The sequence below is a fragment of the Amblyomma maculatum genome, chromosome 1 (genome assembly GCF_055883805.1).
Source record: "Amblyomma maculatum isolate TAMU_Amacu chromosome 1, ASM5588380v1, whole genome shotgun sequence".
Lineage (NCBI taxonomy): Eukaryota > Metazoa > Arthropoda > Arachnida > Ixodida > Ixodidae > Amblyomma > Amblyomma maculatum.
In genome coordinates, this window is record NC_139344.1 from 110,249,872 (window position 1) to 110,269,858 (window position 19,987).

At 42.9% G+C, this 19,987-nt stretch overlaps 1 protein-coding gene and 1 long non-coding RNA gene across 2 annotated transcripts in view; both read left to right on the forward strand.

Annotated features, from left to right (window-relative positions):
* The window catches only part of LOC146203488 (cytochrome P450 4c3-like), a 52,010-nt gene that overhangs the window by 30,260 nt on the left and 1,763 nt on the right, over window positions 1-19,987 (forward strand). Inside the window, exons 9-10 of the mRNA XM_084588789.1 lie at window positions 6,077-6,143; window positions 6,938-7,117. Of these exons, the coding sequence (XP_084444915.1) occupies window positions 6,077-6,143; window positions 6,938-7,117 (247 nt within the window). The remainder of the gene's footprint in view (window positions 1-6,076; window positions 6,144-6,937; window positions 7,118-19,987) is intronic.
* LOC146203489 (uncharacterized) lies at window positions 14,903-19,050 on the forward strand. Its single transcript, XR_014703879.1, has 3 exons — window positions 14,903-15,057; window positions 15,810-16,214; window positions 16,911-19,050. It is a non-coding gene; the product is annotated as an uncharacterized LOC146203489 (long non-coding RNA).

The following is a 19,987-nucleotide window of genomic DNA, read 5'->3' on the forward strand; positions in this document are numbered from 1 at the left end:
GTACTGCCCATGTCCATTTCTTCTCCTTAATTTCCACTAGAATGTCGGTAACTTGAGTTATTTCTCTGACCCACTCTGCACGCTTTCTATCTGTTAATGTTACCCCTACCATTTTTCGTTCCATAGCCCTCTGGGTTGTCCTCAACTTAAGTAGAACTCTCTCGGTTAGCCTCCACGTTTCAGCACCATAGGTGAGTACAGGCAAGATGCAACTGTTGTATACTTTCCTCTTGAGCGATACCGGTAAGCTGCTAGTCATAATCTGCGAGTGCTTGCCAAATGCGCTCCATCCCAATCTTATTCTTCTTGTTATTTCCTTTTCATGGTCCGGATCTGCGGTTACTACCTGCCCTAAGTAGACATATTCGCCTACTACTTCCAGTAATTCGCTACCTAATGTAAACTGCTGTTCCTTCCCGAGGCTGTTGAACATTACCTTAGTCTTCTGCATATTGATTTTCAAGCCTACCTGTCTACTTTTTCTGTCTAGATCATCAATCATTATTTGCAGTTCATCTCCCGAGTTGCTTAGCAAGGCAATGTCATCAGCAAATCGCAGATTACTGAGGTATTCTCCATCTACCCTTATCCCTAACTGCTCCCATTCCAAGTCTCTGAATACTTCCTCTAAACAAGCTGTGAATAGTACTGGGGAGATTGTGTCTCCTTGCCTAACACCTTTCTTTATGGGAATTTTGTTGCTTTCTTAATGCAGAACTATGGTTGCTGTGCAGCCACTATATATATCTTCCAGCACTTTCACGTACGGCTCGTCTACCCCCTGATTTCGCAATGCCTGCATCACCGCCGAGGTTTCAACTGAGTCAAATGCTTTTTCGTAATCAATGAATGCTATGTATAGGGGCTGGTTATATCCCGAGCATTTTTCTATCACCTGATTGATGGTATGGATATGATCGATAGTAGAGTACCGTTTCCGAAACCCTGCTTGATCCTTTGCTTGATTGCAGTCTAAGGTTGTCCTGATTCTATTAGCGATTACCTTAGTAAATACCTTATACGTAACAGACAGTAAGCTGATTGGTCTGTAATTTTTAAGGTCCTTAGAGTCCCTTTTCTTGTAATTGAGGATAATGTTTGCATTCTTCCATGGTTCCGGTACCGTCGATGACACCAGGCACTGCGTATACAGGGTGGCCAGTTTTTCTAGCACGATATCCCCCCCGTCCTTCAGCAAATCTGTAGTTATTTGATCCTCTCTAGCTGATTTCCCCCTTTTCATAGTTTCTAGTGCTTTCTTGACCTCGTCCTTCGTCACTGGTGGAACGTCTGACTGTTTTTCCCTACCGCCAATCTCATTACGGTCCTGACTACTTTGGCTACTGTAGAGATCTGTATAGAACTCCTCGGCTACTTTGACTATCTTGTCCATATTAGTGATGACGTTGCCCGCCTTGTCCCTTATCGCATACATCTGGTTTTTGCCTATGCCCAATTTCTTCTTTACCGCTTTAAGGCTTCCCCCGTTCTTTAAAGCATGCTCAATTTTCTCCATGTTATACTTCCTTATATCGGCCACCTTGCGCTTATTGATTAGCTTTGATATCTCGGCCAATTCGATATGGTCTGTTGGATTGGAAGCTTTCATACTCTGGCGTTTCTTAATCAAATCTTTCGTCTCCTTAGACAGCTTACCGGTATCCTCTCTAACTATCCTACCGCCTACTTCTACCGCGCACTCAGTAATGATATCTCTGAAGTTATTGTTCCTTGCTTCTAGGGTAATGTCGCCATCCTCAGTTAGAGCTGAATACCTATTCTGTAGCGAGATCCTGAACTCTCCTGCCCTCCCCCTCACCGCTAATTCGTTGATGGGTTTCTTTCTTACTAATCTATTGCGTTCCATCTTCAGATTTAGGCTAATTCGGGACCTCACCATCCTGTGGTCACTACATCGCACTTTCCCGATTACCTCTACATCCTGCACAATGGCGGGGGTGAACACATTATGAAGGCGATTTCATTTTTAGTCTCTCCGTTAGGACTTTTCCATGTCCATTTCCGGTTCTTCCGTTTGCTGAAGAAGGTATTCATGATTCATAAGTTATTGCGCTCTGCAAACTCAACTAGTAACTCCCCCCTACTATTCCTAGAACCAATGCCATAGTCACCTACTGCCTTGTCCCCTGCCTGTTTTTTCCCTACCTTGGCATTGAAGTCGCCCATTAGTACAGTATACTGCGTCTTTACCTTTCGCATTGCCGATTCTACATCTTCATAGAAGCTTTCAACTGCCTGGTCATCATAACTACATGTAGGTGCATAGGCCTGTACAACCTTCAGTTTATACCGCTTATTAAGCCTAATTACGATGCCTGCAACCCTCTCATTAATACTATAGAATTCATCTATATTACCCGCTATATACTTATTGACAAGGAAACCTAGGCCTAGTTGTCGCCTCTCTGGTAAACCTCGATAACACAGTACATGCCCATCCTTCAGTACAGTATATGCCTCATTCGGCCTCCTAACCTCACTAAGCCCTATGACATCACATTTCATGCCCTCTAGTTCCTCTAACAGCACTGCTAAATTAGCTTCACTAGCTAGGGTTCTAGCATTAAACGTTGCCAGGGTCAGTTTCCAATGGCGGCCTGTCCAGCGGAGCCAGGCTTTCTTAGCACCCCCTGCTGCGTCACAGCGTGTTACACGAGTAACCTACAAATGTTGGCTGCCAATAAATGTTTATTTGAGCAACTTGACTGCTTAACCAACTGTTTATTGTTTTCATTTCTTGCGCCTCTAAGGAGTTATATATATATATATATATATATATATATATATATATATATATATATATATATATATATATATATATATATATATATATATATATATATATATATATATATATATATATATATGATATCTCTTTCTGAATAAATTTAAGTGTGAGTCAGTTCCTGTGTAGTGTTCCTTCACTTCGCCTTCGTCGTCACAATGCGTCGACCAGCTAGCTGCGCACGAACATATGTTTTATTTCGGAGTTCGAATAAATACAAAAATAGGGACACCCCAATATGCTTCTACATCGCAACGTGCTTGGGGAGGTTCTGACCAATAGGGGCCTGCCACAATACCAACCACTGATTCCGGAGGAACAATCGACCGGGAGACACCCTGATCTGCCACCTCGTGACAAACAAAGCAGTAATCTATTTGCGGCTCTGAGGCATAGCGTTCTCGATGATGGTCCCTCATACATTGCAGCTTTCCGGATTGCTGCCCGCGTCATCTGGGATTGCCCATTGAGAAGTCTGGTGAACTTCTCAAATGCTATCTGGCCAGCAAAGCATAGCGACTAGAATTACCCCCTTGTGCACGGCTCTGGGGCTCTCTCCCTGCTGGGCAAAGCTCGACGCGCTCGAACGGCACGACCCAAGCACACCGTGTGCTTTATATACTCTATGAACCCCAGATTAGTATACGCAAGCTACTGTCAGCAATATTTGAGAACACATCGCCAACTCCTGTGAGAAATGAACGCGATATATTGTGCGTGGACCCCTCTGCGTGTAACCCCTTGGTGGCCGCTTCAACCAGCCCTTCACTGTGACATTTGGAGCCTCTAACCTTACCCGATGACATCTTGTTTCCTCGCTTTGCCGTCGCACAGCTGGTGCGCTATAGACCCTATGAAATCTCTTTACGTCTGCGACTCTCATGATATCCGCTGTCTCAGCAACCACATTGTTTCCCTTTATCAGTACTTCAGGCATGTGCCTACAACGCGCTCGGTTAGTCACCCAAGGGACCCATGCATGCTCGATTCCCACTTTCACTGAAAACCCACATTCTTTATTGCGCAGTTAATTTCATTTGCAACCTGAAACGTCGCATTTTATTTTCGTCATCGGTTGCGAAGGATTTGATGGCGCATTGCATTTTGGGAAAATACGCATTACATCGACGCCAGGTTTCTCTTCAAACGGGAAGACTAGCGCAATAATGTTAAAATGCATGACGAAACTTGAAAGGCCCCCCCACAAAAGAAAAATATTGAAGAGTGCATTTCTTGCATAAAATAAAACAAGGCCACCTATCTGAAGGAAGCAAAAATGATCTCATTGTCTCATAGCGCTCATGTCCTTTTATACATTAATTTTCGTGTTCCTACAAATTCTTTTAAAAGCTCCAGCGTTTATTTTATTTTGTATACCCTCCGGCATGTGGCTACATCTGTTTCACTTCGGTGCAGCAAACGTGGACAGAGCTCTGGGAAGGCAGTGATCACGAGCGGCAACTTGTACGATGTTTAAGATCGTTGCCATTGTTTTGGACGCGTTATCTCTGAATTTAGTTGTTATATTTCAGTTGAGTGAGCTAGACAGCAATGGGTCATTCCAACCGAATGCGTTTGTTGCGGTCGCCACCGAAGAATTCGAGCCAACGTTCGCTTAATAAATATTTATTTTGAATGCTACTGGGAAGCCAGATCTTTAGTTCTGCAGGAAATCAACCGTTGCAACCACATGACAATATGCGCAGTTGCAAGAGCTTACCTATAGTGTGCAGCTACTAAAGGAATTAAACTTAGTGCGGCGATACACAAAGGGTTGGCCGTAGCGCCTCCAACAAAAACATGCGAAGCACAGGACTACTCTATAGGTAATAGATGCTTGACTTCCTGTTTAAATTCCATTTATTTCTCCTTGCAGACGAGCACTAAGGGCACTCGTCTGCTGAACCCAAGGGCACGTGTGAAACGCAAGGCGCCCGTGTACTGCGCGATGTCAGTAAACATTAAAGACCCCTGAGTAGTCAAAATTATCGGACCTGTCCAATACGGTCTCGTTCATATCCTGAGCCGCTTTGGAATGTAAAGCCTGATAAATCAAACCAAACCACACTATTTATTGCCGGAAGCACAATAACGTCTGATTCATCAGCTCCATCCTGTCACTCTGTGCTCCTGGAAGGAACAACGGAATCCAAATTAACGATAGTATTTCTTACGGTATACCAACCTAGAACAACGTGCGGCCGCTCCGGCATTTTAATGGGAAGTGGCTGAATTCTTCAATGTGGCTTTGATGAAAAGGTATTTTATAGAGGCAAGCTGGGTGGGCAGCTTCAGTACTCCAACTCAAGAAAGCGCTTCTTAAAACATTAAGCAATACATGCTTATTTTGTGCCAAATACTAGAGCATCTTCTATGGCAGACGATATCGCAATGCTTCATATGAGCGCCTCCTGCCACAAAAGATCAAACAGTAGTTCTTTAACAGCCACGGTAAAACTGGGCTTTTTCGAATAATGACTTAGTATTATCGATGCAGGCACTGTAGCAATATCTGCATAATTTTATGAACGTAAGGGCCTTCTTTTTTTTTATTTAAGGATGTAATGCAGTTTTACTTTGTCCATTGAATTAGCTTTTGATCATTCATATCATCATTCTAATACACCCGACAATGTGTTTGAAATCCGTCGTTTGTCTCATGGCTTTTAAAGTGATGGCCCAAGCGAACCTGCTTCTTTCTTCTAAAGCTTGGAATGCATTGAAGCCATTTTCCCCGAGCGTATTCTTGCAAAAACAAGTGTCACGCTTCAGCCTGAAACATAGCTGAAAACTCCGTGCCTTTAGCGTCACTGGCTCGACCTGCGAACTGAGGCCTTCCCCCTTTATCCTTGTACAGTTCTCCTTCATACCGTGTAATTACCATCTTCTTCCTCTCGTTCTACCTGGCCACTATTTAAGCATTTAAAGTTGCTCTTAAAACAAGAAATCTGTTTAAAATAAATGCATCTCTCAATTGTGGGATACTCAACGCTAACCAGCATGCATGACGTGAGATAACTATGGGAGCATGAGCTGCTTGTTCTGTCCTTCTGTGGTCCATATCTTTCAGCGCAACATATTCGACAACTGACAATGCACTAAGTGCATTAACGGCACGTGTTATTACAGCGCAGCACTGATTCATATCTTGCTGTACGTATTCAAAAACATCCAATTTTGTCCTATGTATATTCTAAAATATTTATTCTACAAAGTCCAAATTTTTGTGCGTGTTTATTCTTTACTTATGGTGTCCTGAACCGTGTGCAGGAGTCGCAGAGACTGTATCCTTCAGTTCCATTCATCACCAGGAACTGTGAGCAGGACGTCACTATTGGTGAGTGCCACTGTTGGTTGCGTTTTTTTTTTTCTTTAAGCTCAAAGCTCCTTCAAATGTAAACATGTTCGATGCCCTTTAAAGTGATTATGCACAGTTTTTATCCAAATGCGATTTCGAGAATATCAACAGGAAGAAGAATCATGCTGGGATTAACTCAGCGCTACTATTAGTGTGTCATGAAAGCAACTTGCCATTTTTGCGAACTTAAAATACACGTTGTAGAGCGAGCACTTTACAGCATAGTGATAAATGTGATTTCTAATCGGCCATCGCTGCGTTTCCTTTGCGGTCTTTCAAATATTTCAAGGTGAGAAAAGAGGCTCCGATGCGACATGTATGCCCCCTTGTAAGTTTCGGATGTGAAGTCCTAGGCTAAAAAGTTGCGACCAGAAGTTCGCACATGTATGCAGCTAAGCAGCACCTATACTTGGGTGAGTTGGTTCACGTTCCTAACGAAAAAAATAGCGCAAAGGGATGACAAACACGGACAGAAACCATGTGAACAAGCAAAGTTTCACGTCGCTTCTGGCCGTCTTCGTCGCCCATTTGTGCTATTCTTCATCGTGAATGCATATGGCATTTGAAAGTGGTGTTCCTGGCAGGGTACATTAGGTTTACACGTACGTTTCCGCAGCATGAGTCGGGCCTACAAAAGGTTGTCTACTACTCACAGCGGCTGCTGGAGGACACGAATCCTTTTTTTTTTTTCAGGGCTGGTTCGCAAGCCCAGTAGAGTTATGTGCCGTTTAACGCACCTCCAAAGTATTTTTCATTCATCTGCTTTATTATAGCCGGCCGGAAGCTACCAAAGGGAGCAGATATTCAAATTGGCATTTACAATCTCCACCGTGACCCAGAAGTTTTTCCCAAACCAGAGGAATTCATTCCAGAGAGGTTCCTTCCTGAAAACGTGAAAGGAAGAAATCCTTTTGCCTTCATTCCATTTTCGGCGGGGCCAAGGAACTGCATAGGTAATGACAGCATTTCATTCATTTTGGGAGCATCGTTTCAATATTCAACACATTATTTAGAGCTTTGGATCCTGTACCTGACTAATCTAAAATATTTCCCCACGTCATTGCAGCAATATGCGTCGTGTTTCTGACCTATGACTTTCACTGCAGGCAATCAATTAAAGACAAATGACTATGTACAAATGAAATAGACGCATAAGAATAGCATATAAACACCGCGAAGGTGTTCCGTGCATGTAGGATAGGTAGGCTGGAATCTGCGACAAAAAACAAGGCGCAAACGATATATCCTGCGTCAATGGACAACTAAATCAGGGCCCGCTTGCACAAACGATCTTAAGACTGTCTTAGCTAAGTCCAGACTTAACTGGAGTCTTAAGGATAGGCCGCTAGCATGGCTGCTTAAGACTGGAGCCAAGACTGGGCTTCAGTCTAGACTTCAATAAGTCGCTTGCAAGATTACGACTCTAGTGCCGTCTTAGTTAAGACACAAGGACGGCAGGTACCTAAGTAGCGAAATAGGGGAAAGCAGGGACGTGCTGGCCCCGTCCCGGCTTTGAGATGTAAACATTGTCATTCTTGCGCTGTGCTAGATCTGTGCCGTTGCTTTTTTGCGGCTAAAAAATTGTGTCATGGGGTAAAATGGCTAACGCGGTTGCTGAGGCTGTTCATGGAAGCCACTCTGGTGAACACGGGCCGAGCCGAAGTGAGCAACGAAGATTGCAGTCGGGTGTTTTGCTGTTTGGCCTGTGCGCTCACTAGTTCGTTTTTTCCTCTGTCAGCATTCGTTCTCCAGCAGTCTATTTCTCTGCAACTGTTGAAATCACTGGTTCTGCGTTTCGGCATCCGGCTGCAAGCGTACGAAGCATTTGGGCCCCTTTCGCGGCGCAGTAAGGCCGCCAAGCACATCGTGAATCAGTGAAAAGAAAAAAGAATAGAACGTGCGATGAAATCGTCCTTGTGACTAAGTGCGTCTCCGGTGATGGCCAAAGAGCTTCCGCGTCCAACGCGCATGCTATGATGTATAATATTATTCGACGTATGTGTGTGTGTGTGCGTGTGTGTGTGCGCGCCTGTGTGCGCGCTGTGCACCGTGTGCATACGTCTCGTGGCGATGTGATGAGTTGTGCGCGTGATCACGCCTGTGTCACGTCTGTGGTCGTCGGTGGCTTTAATGCAATGCTGTGCTCTCTACATGCCTCCATTTTACTGTCTCCGTACTGTAAACGACCCGTGATCAGCACAAACTTTTCGTCCTTGGGTCGTGTTTGTGTTCACAAAGCATTTGGGCTGCGATTGGCGTGAATTGCAGTAACATTCGCGCTGCAATTAACGCACAAATGGCAAGAAAGGTTTTATGAAGTTGGATGTGAGGAAAAGGCAGGAAGAGGCACGCACAGACCACGTTTTCACTAGTGGCTGCTATTGCAGAATTTTATTTTATTCCTTTATTTTTGCAATGTGCGCCACAGATGTGCTACCATTTTCCCCCCGTTTTAGTACAGATATGTTCTTTGTATGAAGATTCGGAAAGACTCAACCTTGCTATTATCTTTGTTTTTGCTGGCCGTATTTTTACCTTTTGACATAATAGGAATTGCGGTATGGTGTGTTGCACTGCAGAAAACAGTCTAGTTTGATAGCTAACAAGGGGTATATTCATTCCCTGTGTTGCTTGATGTTGATTAAATATAGTAAGCTTCATGGACAGGACTTTTGGTGTGGCACATGTCTTCAAAAATCGGAACAGCTGTCAGACAATTTGGTGGTGCTCCACATTTGTGAACAGGGCATACACATGCGTACACATAACAGCGCATACACATAAAACATCAAGTGCTTAAGCGACTCTTACTGAGCGGTGTCAATGACAGGACTTGTTGCCGCTTGGCTGGAATACCAAGCACTCATGGATCAATTGTAGTCGTAACAAGTCATTGCTAGACATTTGATCATTACAAGTCATTTTATTCATTTCTAATCAATTGCAATTACAGGTCGTCGGTACACATGTGGGTCATCACAAGTCATAACCTCTAATAATCAATACCACTATCATTTTTCCTTTCATCTGTTCTCATATGACAGACACTTCCTGGTAACCGGTCCGCCGCTCACCTACTGAAAATTAACAAATCGACTATGTCTTCATTCAAGCACCCATTTAGTGCTGTCTGTACATCCTCTGCCCATACGTTTTGAGAACATGATTTTTTTTGTTTACAGAATTTAGCATGTCAAGTTTTAAGCAATGTCATAGTCGGGATGTGCACAAGCTTACTGCGCCTTTTTTTTAACATACACTGAGATTGCCCAGTGCACGGCCAGCTTTGTGTTTAGTCACCATCTAAACGCAGACACCAAGGCAGAATCGAAGTAGGGTTCTCCAAATCTAACAGTCAAGTTTCATAAACTGGGCCACTGCATTATGCTCAGACAACATGAGTACCCATAGGCCGCCGAGCTGCAAGCTGTGATGTGTTAATTTAGGGCCTAGGAACAACACAAAGGCTTGGTAATGAGAAATTATTGAGGCTGATAACAAGGCAACTAACGAAGGAAACAGTTTATTTTGCAAGAGGAAATTACTGAGAAGAATTATTCTTAAAAAAAAAAAAAAGCTCATAAGCAACAGGCATGCAAATGCTTGCTGGGCACTGGCCTTATTAGACAGTGACCAACTAGCATGAGCCTCTTGCTGCTGGCTGAAAACATTTTGCATGCACTTGCACAATGACATAGGCAAAGATGTTCATAGAATGGCTGAAAAAAGGAAACATGCAGTAGACTGAAATCAGTGACCCCCCCCCCCCCCCCCCAAAGAGTCTTAATAACAACTGTCAGCATTTCCAAACAAGGACCACTGAATAGGAATGTTGCATGTTTATGTAATTTTATTTAATATTTAATGTATTTAATAAAAATTGCATTGTAATATTCTAAATGTTACACAGGTACCTCTTGAAAGATTCAGTGCACTATGCATCACATTGTGAAATACAAAACAGCAATTTAATAATAATAATAATAATATAATATACTTTATTTTTCCTTTAATACAAGGAAAGGAGCAGCCGCTAAAAAGCTGCTTCAAAGAGCACCTTGACGGGGCGGCTGCCCCTGTATGTGATGGCATTTAACAGCAGAGAAGTCACGCTTACACAATAAATAATGAATGGAGAAATAATTAGATTACAAAAAAGCACAAGGTAAATTAGGAAAAATACATGAAAATAATACAGAGACATGCTGCAAGATAGAACACTTAATTTAAAAATATGCATTCATAGAAACATTTTACGGATTAATTTAATGGGAGGAAGAGAGAAATCTTCACTATAAGGAAATTATTGATTTAATATGGTAGGAAGCCTGAAGCGAAGCATTTGCTTGACATAGTTCGTCCGGCATGCTGTAACGTGCCAATGCTCTGGTAGTATGTGTGTGTTGTCTTGAAGCGCTGCTATGAGTGTTAGTGTGTTGTCCTTTTTATTGATGTCTTGTTTATATAATCACAAAAGCCTGTAGGTATACAAAGATGTTACTTTACCCATTTTTAGCTGCTTAAATATTGGTCCTGTATGTTCGAGGTAAGAAGCTTTAGCAATATTTCTTATTATACGTTTTCTACTGTTGTTGTTGCCCATACCAGCAAGTAGTAGTTCAGAACTGATGAAAAGAGTGAATTATAAAGCATAATGTTAATAGTAAGTGGAAATACTGGGAAATGTCGGCGTAGAGAACCTATTGTGTGTGGTAGTTTGTTGACTAAATATTCTATTGTGAACATACCATGTCATGTGCCCTGAGAAGTACACGCCTAACGTTTTCACACGAGTGAGCAATTTCTGTTTTAGTGCCAATGAGTGTATTGACAAAGCTCGATTGCTTTATTTCTGGGATGGAAGAGAACTGCTTTTGTTTTATTGTCAGTCAGTTTTAGACTGTTTTGACACGCCCTGTGTTCACTTTTTTCCAAGGTTATGTTAGCCCGACTGGATACCTCTATGCCCGAGTGACAGAGAAAAACAGACTTGTATCATCAGCGTAAATAATGTGTTTTGCAGATGAATTTATGGAAACAAGATCATTAATGTAGAGAAAAAAAAGAAGGGGGCCTAAAAGATTGCTTTACAGTATTTGTCTGTATACCATATTGGTGGGCATGTTCCCCCCCCCCTTTTTTTTCCCCTGAAGTTTCGTTTAAACCCAGCCAAACACGCCATTAAAATTGTAGCATCCCATCTACTTTCAAATAATAGGTTAACCATTGTCAATATGAGCTGCTAGTGCACATGCAGTTAAAGAATCACAGTGTTCGGATATTAGCAAGGACAAAGAACATACTTTCATTAACGGTATTTAACGTCCCTAATGAAATCAGGTACGAAGGAGAGTGCATAAATACGTCAACTACCATTTATTGGTGCTGGGTGTTGTGACCGTGACCTACTTTGTCTGCTGTAATCATTAAAGGTATTGAAAACCTCTGCCTGGAGGCTGAAAACCTCATGCCTGGAGGCTTTGTTGGAGGCTTTCACTTAACAGCAAAAGCAAAGATTAAGATGCTAGACAAGTGACGATACTGCACTTATAGAGCTGACGTGACGAACAGTATGCACTTTTGTTCTGCTGTACCACAATCGAGCTATTTCTCTGCTGAAATATTTAAATTTTTGTAAGCAAAAATGTGTTGGAACAAAATGCTTTCAAACTTGGCATATTGCAATCATTACTATCAATTGTTGGCCTTTTGTGATTCACACAAATATTTCAATTATGACCATTTGGAAGTGAAGTGCAGAATAGCACAACCACAAGGAAATGTGTACAAACAATTAATATATCATGATACAAAATCTTAGCAAATAGCCTGTTGTGCACATTGTTTCCATGCACTCAGCCTGCTCAATAACCTAAAGAAAAACTAAGCAATTTAAAAAGATCATGAGCCTTAAAGGGTTGAATGTTGAAGGATTGTAGTTTGTCATGTAAAATATTGTGATGCTACTATATGAAAAAGCCTGAGCCAACGGCAAATAAAGATGAGTTTGTTTTCAGCGTTCTGTACGTCGTCGTGCAACCAAGTTTCTGTGCCAGCAATTAAGTACAGTTCGTGCGACACTGACAAAAATTCGAATAGTTCAGGCTTATTAACAATACTGCAGGCACTAACATTTGGCAGATTGAGTTCCTTATAAAATATTTGTCAATGGTCTTCATCGCATAAGCTGCCGCGAGTGCTGCTCAGCTTAACACGACTGTTAGTTTCCATGTTCCAGGTATAGGTTACACCATTTACTGTCAGTTTGTCATGGATAAGTTCAACTTTTGTGCCTGCGTCTTTAGCGTCTTTTACTGATTGCCACAGTAGCTTTCACAGTAACATAATACATAAATAAATAATGCATAAAGGACAAGCCATGGTTCAGAGCTGGATTTTGCTACAGCACATTTTTATCGTGGTAATGCAGCCTGAGAAAAAGGTCTTCGAGACAGGGGACAGAATATTCAAGGGAGTTGGAAACATTTCTCACATTCTTGGCAAACACATAACGTACCTGCTTGCAGCAACAGGTAGTATCAGTATTCAAAACACACTGCTCACATTGGATACAGAAGTATGAGTATGTGAACTCTGTGGGATAATGAAAGGGTTCCAAAAGTTGCAAATGCAGTAATACATTTTAAACAGTGTATTGATACTTTGCTATAAATGAATGCAATTGCCTTTTTAATTGCATAAACACTTTGCAAACATCTGCATTCTTGTGAATCACACTTTAAAAGCAGGCCGGTCAGGACTCCACCAATTCTCTCCACAAAAGTGAGTGCTTAAATATGCTGGAGCCTGATACAGCAACCTTTAAGGTTTGCTAGATATGTTTGAAGTCCAACATTGGCAGCTGCAGCTTCACACGTGTTGACACTGAATGTTTCGGCACCACACAAAGCTGACAAGGCTGACACCAACAACACAGGTGCAACGGGTCTCACTTCACTAGCGGCACTGTGAACATCCAAGTTGCACACACTGAACACAGTGCTGACACCAAGCACACATGAGCAATCAAAACAATCTGCAGCTAGTCTCACTTCTGGTGACGCTGTGAAGGGCTCCACACAATAAGCACGCAGCGTTGACACCAAAAGCAGCGGGGACGTATAAACATCCAACCATCAACGGGCTACTTGCCAGCTGCTACCTGAGATGGCAGAACAAGCGCTGTTTGAACAGCGCAAAATCACTGAAGCACTAATGCGAAGACGATCAGTTGGTTTGTGCACGCTCTCAGATGCAGCCCAGCACTAGGATCTTGAAGAGAGTGCAATGGATGGCGCCCATGACGCGTTGGAAGCCTCCCAAAGCTTTGATGTATTCACGCCAGGTCCATCCTCCGGAGAATGACGGCTGGAAACAAGACATATGTGTTTCACTTGTGACACACGTTTCAAAACCTACATGTAGCGGTACGAAAGCATGTTTGAGCTGCACGCCCCATTTTACACACTGAGCGGAGAGAGCTGATTAGCAAGCGAGACTCAAGCGAGGTTTGAAACCGGCAGCTCGTGCCGCGTTTAGCCGTATAGTCACACCACTAAAGGCCCCCGTGGGATATACGGTGCCAGTACACACAACAGGGAAAACGAAAAAAAAAAATATTTGCGTCGCAACAACTACGACGACAAATACGGCAACCAAGAAATGGCTTCGGAAACGCACCATCAATTATTCTGCATCGCCCGGTATCATAGCACAAACAAAACGGTGATGAAGAGCATCACTACGTTCCGCGTACTATTATTATTTTCTTTTTGAACTGCATTCACCGTTTAATACACGAGAGACGTATCATAGCAAAGCACCCGCGCAAAAGAATGGCGAAAATGTTCAAGCTCACCTCAAGCCGACGAAGCCAGCGCGACTCGCATGGCAGTCCAAAGAGCAACGGAAGAACGTCGACACCAGTTCCCAGTCACTAAACAACTCCGAGAGGACGCGTGTCACCTCTGCATCAACACGAAGGGGTACAGAAAAACTTAGTTGCACGTTTTCCACGCTCGAAGGGGTCTATCATGTGTATCCAGCCGTAGCAGCCGCACTGCAGCCATTTTGAATCTTAATAAAGTTCGCAGTTAAGACTGCCTGAACGCTGTCTTCAAGCTCCGTCTTAACCGCAGTCTTAAACGCGCACTGAACGTTTTGTGCAAGCGACTTAAGCCGTAGGGAAATCTAAGCTAAGAACGCTGGCCATAGGGACATACAGAGCCAACCGAGATAGACTTGATGCCTGCACAAAGCCTATGAACGAGCTGGACAGTCACGACGTTTGCCGCAATATTTCACCGACAGGTGGCAACGCCATAGAAGTAGCGACTTGGCTTGACGCTCATACACGCGTTTTTGTTTTTGTTTTAACCTTTGCCTTTCTTGCGTTGTTTTGTCAAATAAGGATGTGCGCGCCGCTTCTCGGCAGCTTTACAAAATAACTGAAACTGCACTAAATCCCATCGTCATGTTCTGGGAGGCCGTAAAACTAAACAGATGGTCACTCGTTGTGTGTTGATCGGCGTGGTGTGCGTCCGCTCACGTTTTCTCGTTCGTCGAATGCCTGCGGAGCGTCAGTATCGCGTGCTGCCCGTTGCAGATCTCCACTTGTGTCGTGAACGTGCTTTCAGGGACAGGAAATATCCCTGTGAGTTTGAGCTACAGCTGCGATCCCGCTTCGGCAGGGTCAGCATCCGTTAACCGAACCCGACTCATCGCACTCATGCGTTAACTTCATACTGCCTGGTGCTTCTGGCGTTGAAGTTTTTGCTACCGGCGGCTTTCTCATAAAGGCTAGTGAACCGGTCGGCGTGGACGAGTCGACGGCAAGCCGGGCAGTAAGAAGAGCCATTGTCGCACTGAAACGGAACGCCGCAGCCTGGACACGGTAAGAGCCGCCGTTGTCATTTCACCCATTTTGCCTATTGCGATGTTTCTTGACCAGTAGAGTCAAGGCAGGACGAAATAGAAGAAAGTGCTTAAAATCGTATACCTTTATTTAGCGGTTGTGATATACAGGGCCCATAGCGGACGTTAGCGACAGCGAAGCAATATTATCAGGAACGTTTATTTTTTTTCACCTATTACGGTCATAAGCGTTTATTGCCATGATCGAGCACAACGGTACCGATTGCGCACCTTGACGGGGTTTGCATCATACAGGGTCTGCGACAATTTTTTTTTTTTTCTTTTTGGAAGGCTTGCCATGTGGCATAGAATCATGCTGTCTTTTAACTTAAAGGGAATCATGCAGTCTATTTTCTTCAAGGAATCGGAGCAAGCTCCGGCCCTTAATTTGTCCATTAGCCGCAAGTGTAAATGTTCCTCCTCTGTAGCCGACAGCCGATCCAACTTCTTGTAGTCGTCTTATTCTTGACGGCTGCATTCCTGGGCATGTCCATAAAATGTGGCGAAGATCCATCTCGGCAGCTGGCCTTGGACACTTAGGGAATGTACTATGCATTGCATCCTCTTCAGAGCCCCATCGGCACGTCACCGATTGAGTAAGGGACGACAAGTCTTGCTACGCAATAGCATCAGCATGGAATTCAATCTCGGTTTTGTGCCGCCACATGATTACCTGCAACTGTAACCGATGAATATGCGCACCAGAAGTGATATAAGCTTCCTGCTTTACAGCTGGCCATCCCAGGATGAGCTGCCGGGCTGCATGAGCGACTTCTGTGCTGCTGGAGGTTTCCCTGGTATTGTGGGCGCCATCGATGCCACTCATGTCAAGATCCAGGCCCATGAGCTGTATGAGGGAGCGTACATATAAATAGGCATTTCTACCACTCCATCTTCGTGCAGCTTGTGGTGGACAGCAAGTGCCAGATCCTCGATGTGGTCGCAAAGTGGCTCGGTGGCACATATGACGCACGAGTGCTCAAATACAGCGCCCTCGCTCAGCTCTTCAAACCGGGCACTTACACCGGCATCCTGCTGCAGTGGCTATCCATGCAGACTTTGGCTCCAGAATGCGGACATGTGCGGCAAAAAGCGATACAACGCAGCTCATGGCACCACCAGTGCAGTGATTGAAAGGTAGGTGCGCAGCACATTCTAAATATTGGATTGCATGGTATCCCGGACACTGACCGGTTGTGGATGTCCGTGTTGTTCGAACAGCTTGGTACAGTTGCAAGTGTTGCTGAGCGAACAATGTATGCTGAAAGAAATTAACTTTGATGTCGCATTTGTTTACTAGTTAAATAACACTGCAGTCAAATAACTTTGGCCAAGCCTGTGGGGGGGGAGGAAGCTTTTCAGCAAACAAACAAATTATGATTGGGTGTCAGTCAAGTTATATTTGTTGAATGACACATATCAATATTTACTTAGCAATTAGATTTGTTCAAAAATCATAACATTATTGTGTCATTTGAGCATGATACATATTTCCTTAAATGAAGGTATCGAAATATTTCCATTCATTAATGGTGCAAGGGTATTTACTGCATTACATTGCACCGGACACGTTTACAGGTTGTGTGATAGCCTGGAAGAAAAAATGCTGAAAGCATACATTTCATGTACAGCATATTACGAAGCTGTCAGTTCCATAAACCAAAAGTTACTCAGAGGAGATGTGGCGTTATTTGAAATGCATCATGATGGAGAGAAAATGTTTATTATTCTGCATATGCATTCACTTTTACTGCAGCAACTTGGGTTACGCGCGTCACCAACTTTATAGTGGCATTGCATAGCCCACTCACGATGTGTTTTTTTTTTTTGTAGGACAATAGGGCAGCTGAAACGCTGCTTCCATTCCCTCCATGATCAGCAGCACATGTCACTGGACCATGTGTGGACCAGCATCATGACGAGGTGCTAACTCCACAACGTGTCCCAGGAGTATGCATGCAGCATAGGCAAGCACATGGAAGTGCAAGATGAAGTGTCTGTACATGCTTATCCTCACTGGGGTTATAGATTTATGCTGCGCAAAGGCATGGTGCAGCAAGATTTCTCCTGCTTTAAGTTCAGTTATGTGAAATAAATTATGCCTGTGCTAGTCACTGAGTTTAATGTTTTCACTGGGTGACTTCTCATGACCGGATAACTATGCAAATGTGCTTATTTCATTATGTGCTACGTCAGTCTTGTATTGACATCCTGAAGCCTATGCAAGAGTGTGCATTGAAGTATTTGCTGTTGAGCTGTTTAACATTGCAGTACATATAGAGCATAACAGATGGAGCATAAACATCTCCTTTTTACTTCATTTTGGTTGTAACATCCAATTCGAGACATGTAAACAGGAGATTATATTTGAGCACTAAGCTTAATGTCTATCTGCAGTGGAGTTACAGTGGTTAGGGTGCTTGACTACTGCACCCGAAGATGAAGGATTGAATCCTGGCCATGGTGGCCACATTTCGATGGAGGCAAAAACATAGGCGCCCGTCTGCTGTGCAATTTCAGTGATTGTTAAAAGATCCGAGGTGGTCGAAATTTCCCTACCTCTCCACTACTGCATCTCTCATAGCTTGAGTCACTGTGGGATGTTAAGCCCAATAAATGAAACCAAGCGTAACCTTAACATCGGTTACACCAAGAGTAGGTTCAATGTGGTAAAGTATGGTACTTAACAGATTACAGATATGTTTTTAAGCTGTGAATTTGTTATTTTGATACCTACAATATATATTTTGTTACAGTCTGTGCAGTAAATTGTTAAACATGCAATATGTTTTTCTATCACTCAAAGATTGCCATTTTGTCAAATACTTGCATGGCATCAGAGTGCAATGGTAAACTCTGGGAGACTTGGTGAATGCATGCAAAAGTAGAAGCGCGGGCTACCATATTGTGGTAGGTGTTCACAGCCCCAGGTTTTGTATAAATTGTCTCGTATGGCATCCATGGCAGCAATGCTCGGACGAGCCATGTGGCATAAAAATAAAATGCGAACTACCTGCTCAAAGTGTAACGAGTAATTTTGCCATCAACTTTCAATGATCACACCTGTATTATTGGCAGTGCTTACATTGCAATTACAGTTGCGACAACTGATGAGTATATATGGGGCCACAGAAAACTGTCTTATTATTTGCAGGTACAATATTCAACAACATTTTGGTTAACCTTGTATTAAAATGTTTATAGCCTTTTGTAGCACTCCTCACCCACCGTGATTCAAATCATGTGCATGTTTTGTTGTGTCAAGTGTTTATGTCAACTAAGCTTTTCTGTATTATACTCTTGCAAGTGCTTCAAAAGTATTAATTCCACCCTTTGAGACCAATACCTGTAACCCTTACAAACTGTTGTTTGTTATTTATTCTCTGCTGCTCACTATGTAGCGGAACCTGCAGAACAAATATCAGCATGTCTGGTGTGTGTAAGGCATCTACAACTGTCATTTTGTACTTTTCTCAAGTATATGTTGTTTTGCTTGTATGATAATATTTCTTGCCAATGCAGGCCACCATTTCCTCAGTTGTATGCTGCGAGAACAGTATGTGCAAATGATTTTGCTCAATGTCGTGCTGGTGCTGGTCACATGCTTGCATTAATCACCTCAAGGGTTACTGATCTTGCATATCTGTATATGGTTGCAATACCACTCGTAACCTGCGCACATCCAACACCCAGAACAGGCCAGAATTATATGACTGGAAGAAAAGTACCTGGTCGTTTTTGTTTATCTGCAGGAAAAAATGGTGAGAGCAAATGCTGTGGTTGCACAAGTATACAACATTACTGTCATGGTGGCAACTGCTGTAGTCATATGAACACCTTTATTTGTCAATAATACTGTAACATATTTGTGTTCATTTGTGTTTCAGAAATTGGGGTGTGGAGTACTGACATTTTGATATACAAATCGAGTACATTTGTGGGGAAGAATGCATTAGAATAAATATTCTACAAACTGGTGGAAAAATAATAAAAATTAATAAAAATACAATTTTGTCATTTCTGCCTAACAACTGACTGATATTGTGTATAGGCATACACCAGAACTGAAAGTACATTACAAATGTTACACAGCTTTGGACATACAATTTTTTTTTCAATAAGGCCCTGCATAAAACTAGTGGGAGCTGTCATATCGTGGCAGAATGCAGTAAACTTCCGTATACCTATATCAGCCTTTAAGGATCCAGAAAAATCTGCGCTTTATAAGAAATCATTATTTATTTAAGGGGCCTGAATAAATTGACAGAAACCATTTGTACCTGACGTGCACTTGCGCGACTTTGTCTGCTTTTTAAATGAAAGCGTATTGAGAACGACGTTATTATCGGTTTTCGTAAAGCGCTTTATTGGGCACACCGTCGCAAAGGCCCTTTTTACGAAACGGCCCCGTCGCGTTTTGAGAATACTTCACTGCATGGTCCAGGCGATCACGGTGAAGCGTGGAAGCATTCAAAGTAAGGTGATTAAGAAATTAACGGTATATTTGGTATTTTTACACTAGTCACAAATTAAAATCAACTTTTCGGAAGACGGATAGATTAACAAGCATATTTCAATCGTATAGATTTTTTCGCGAAGCCCCTCTAAAACGAAAACCGCATATCTTGAAGTTCGTCAATACGTCCCCGTTTTCCATTCAGGGCTGTTGCAGGCATGTGTTCCAACCTGTGCCGCTGCTAAGCGCAAGTTATTCTTTTAGGGCTATTGCTGTCCGTTTTGTACACCGCTGGTAAATAGGTTTACAGGCAACGTTCCGAGCGACGAGCCTGTGCCAGCAGTGGGTGAGGAAACCGTGTCGAAGAAAGGATGTGGTGACGGCTCCAAAAATTGTAATGTGTGAGCGTGGCAGCTAGTGAGGCGTTTTCTAAAAACGGAATGATATTGAATAT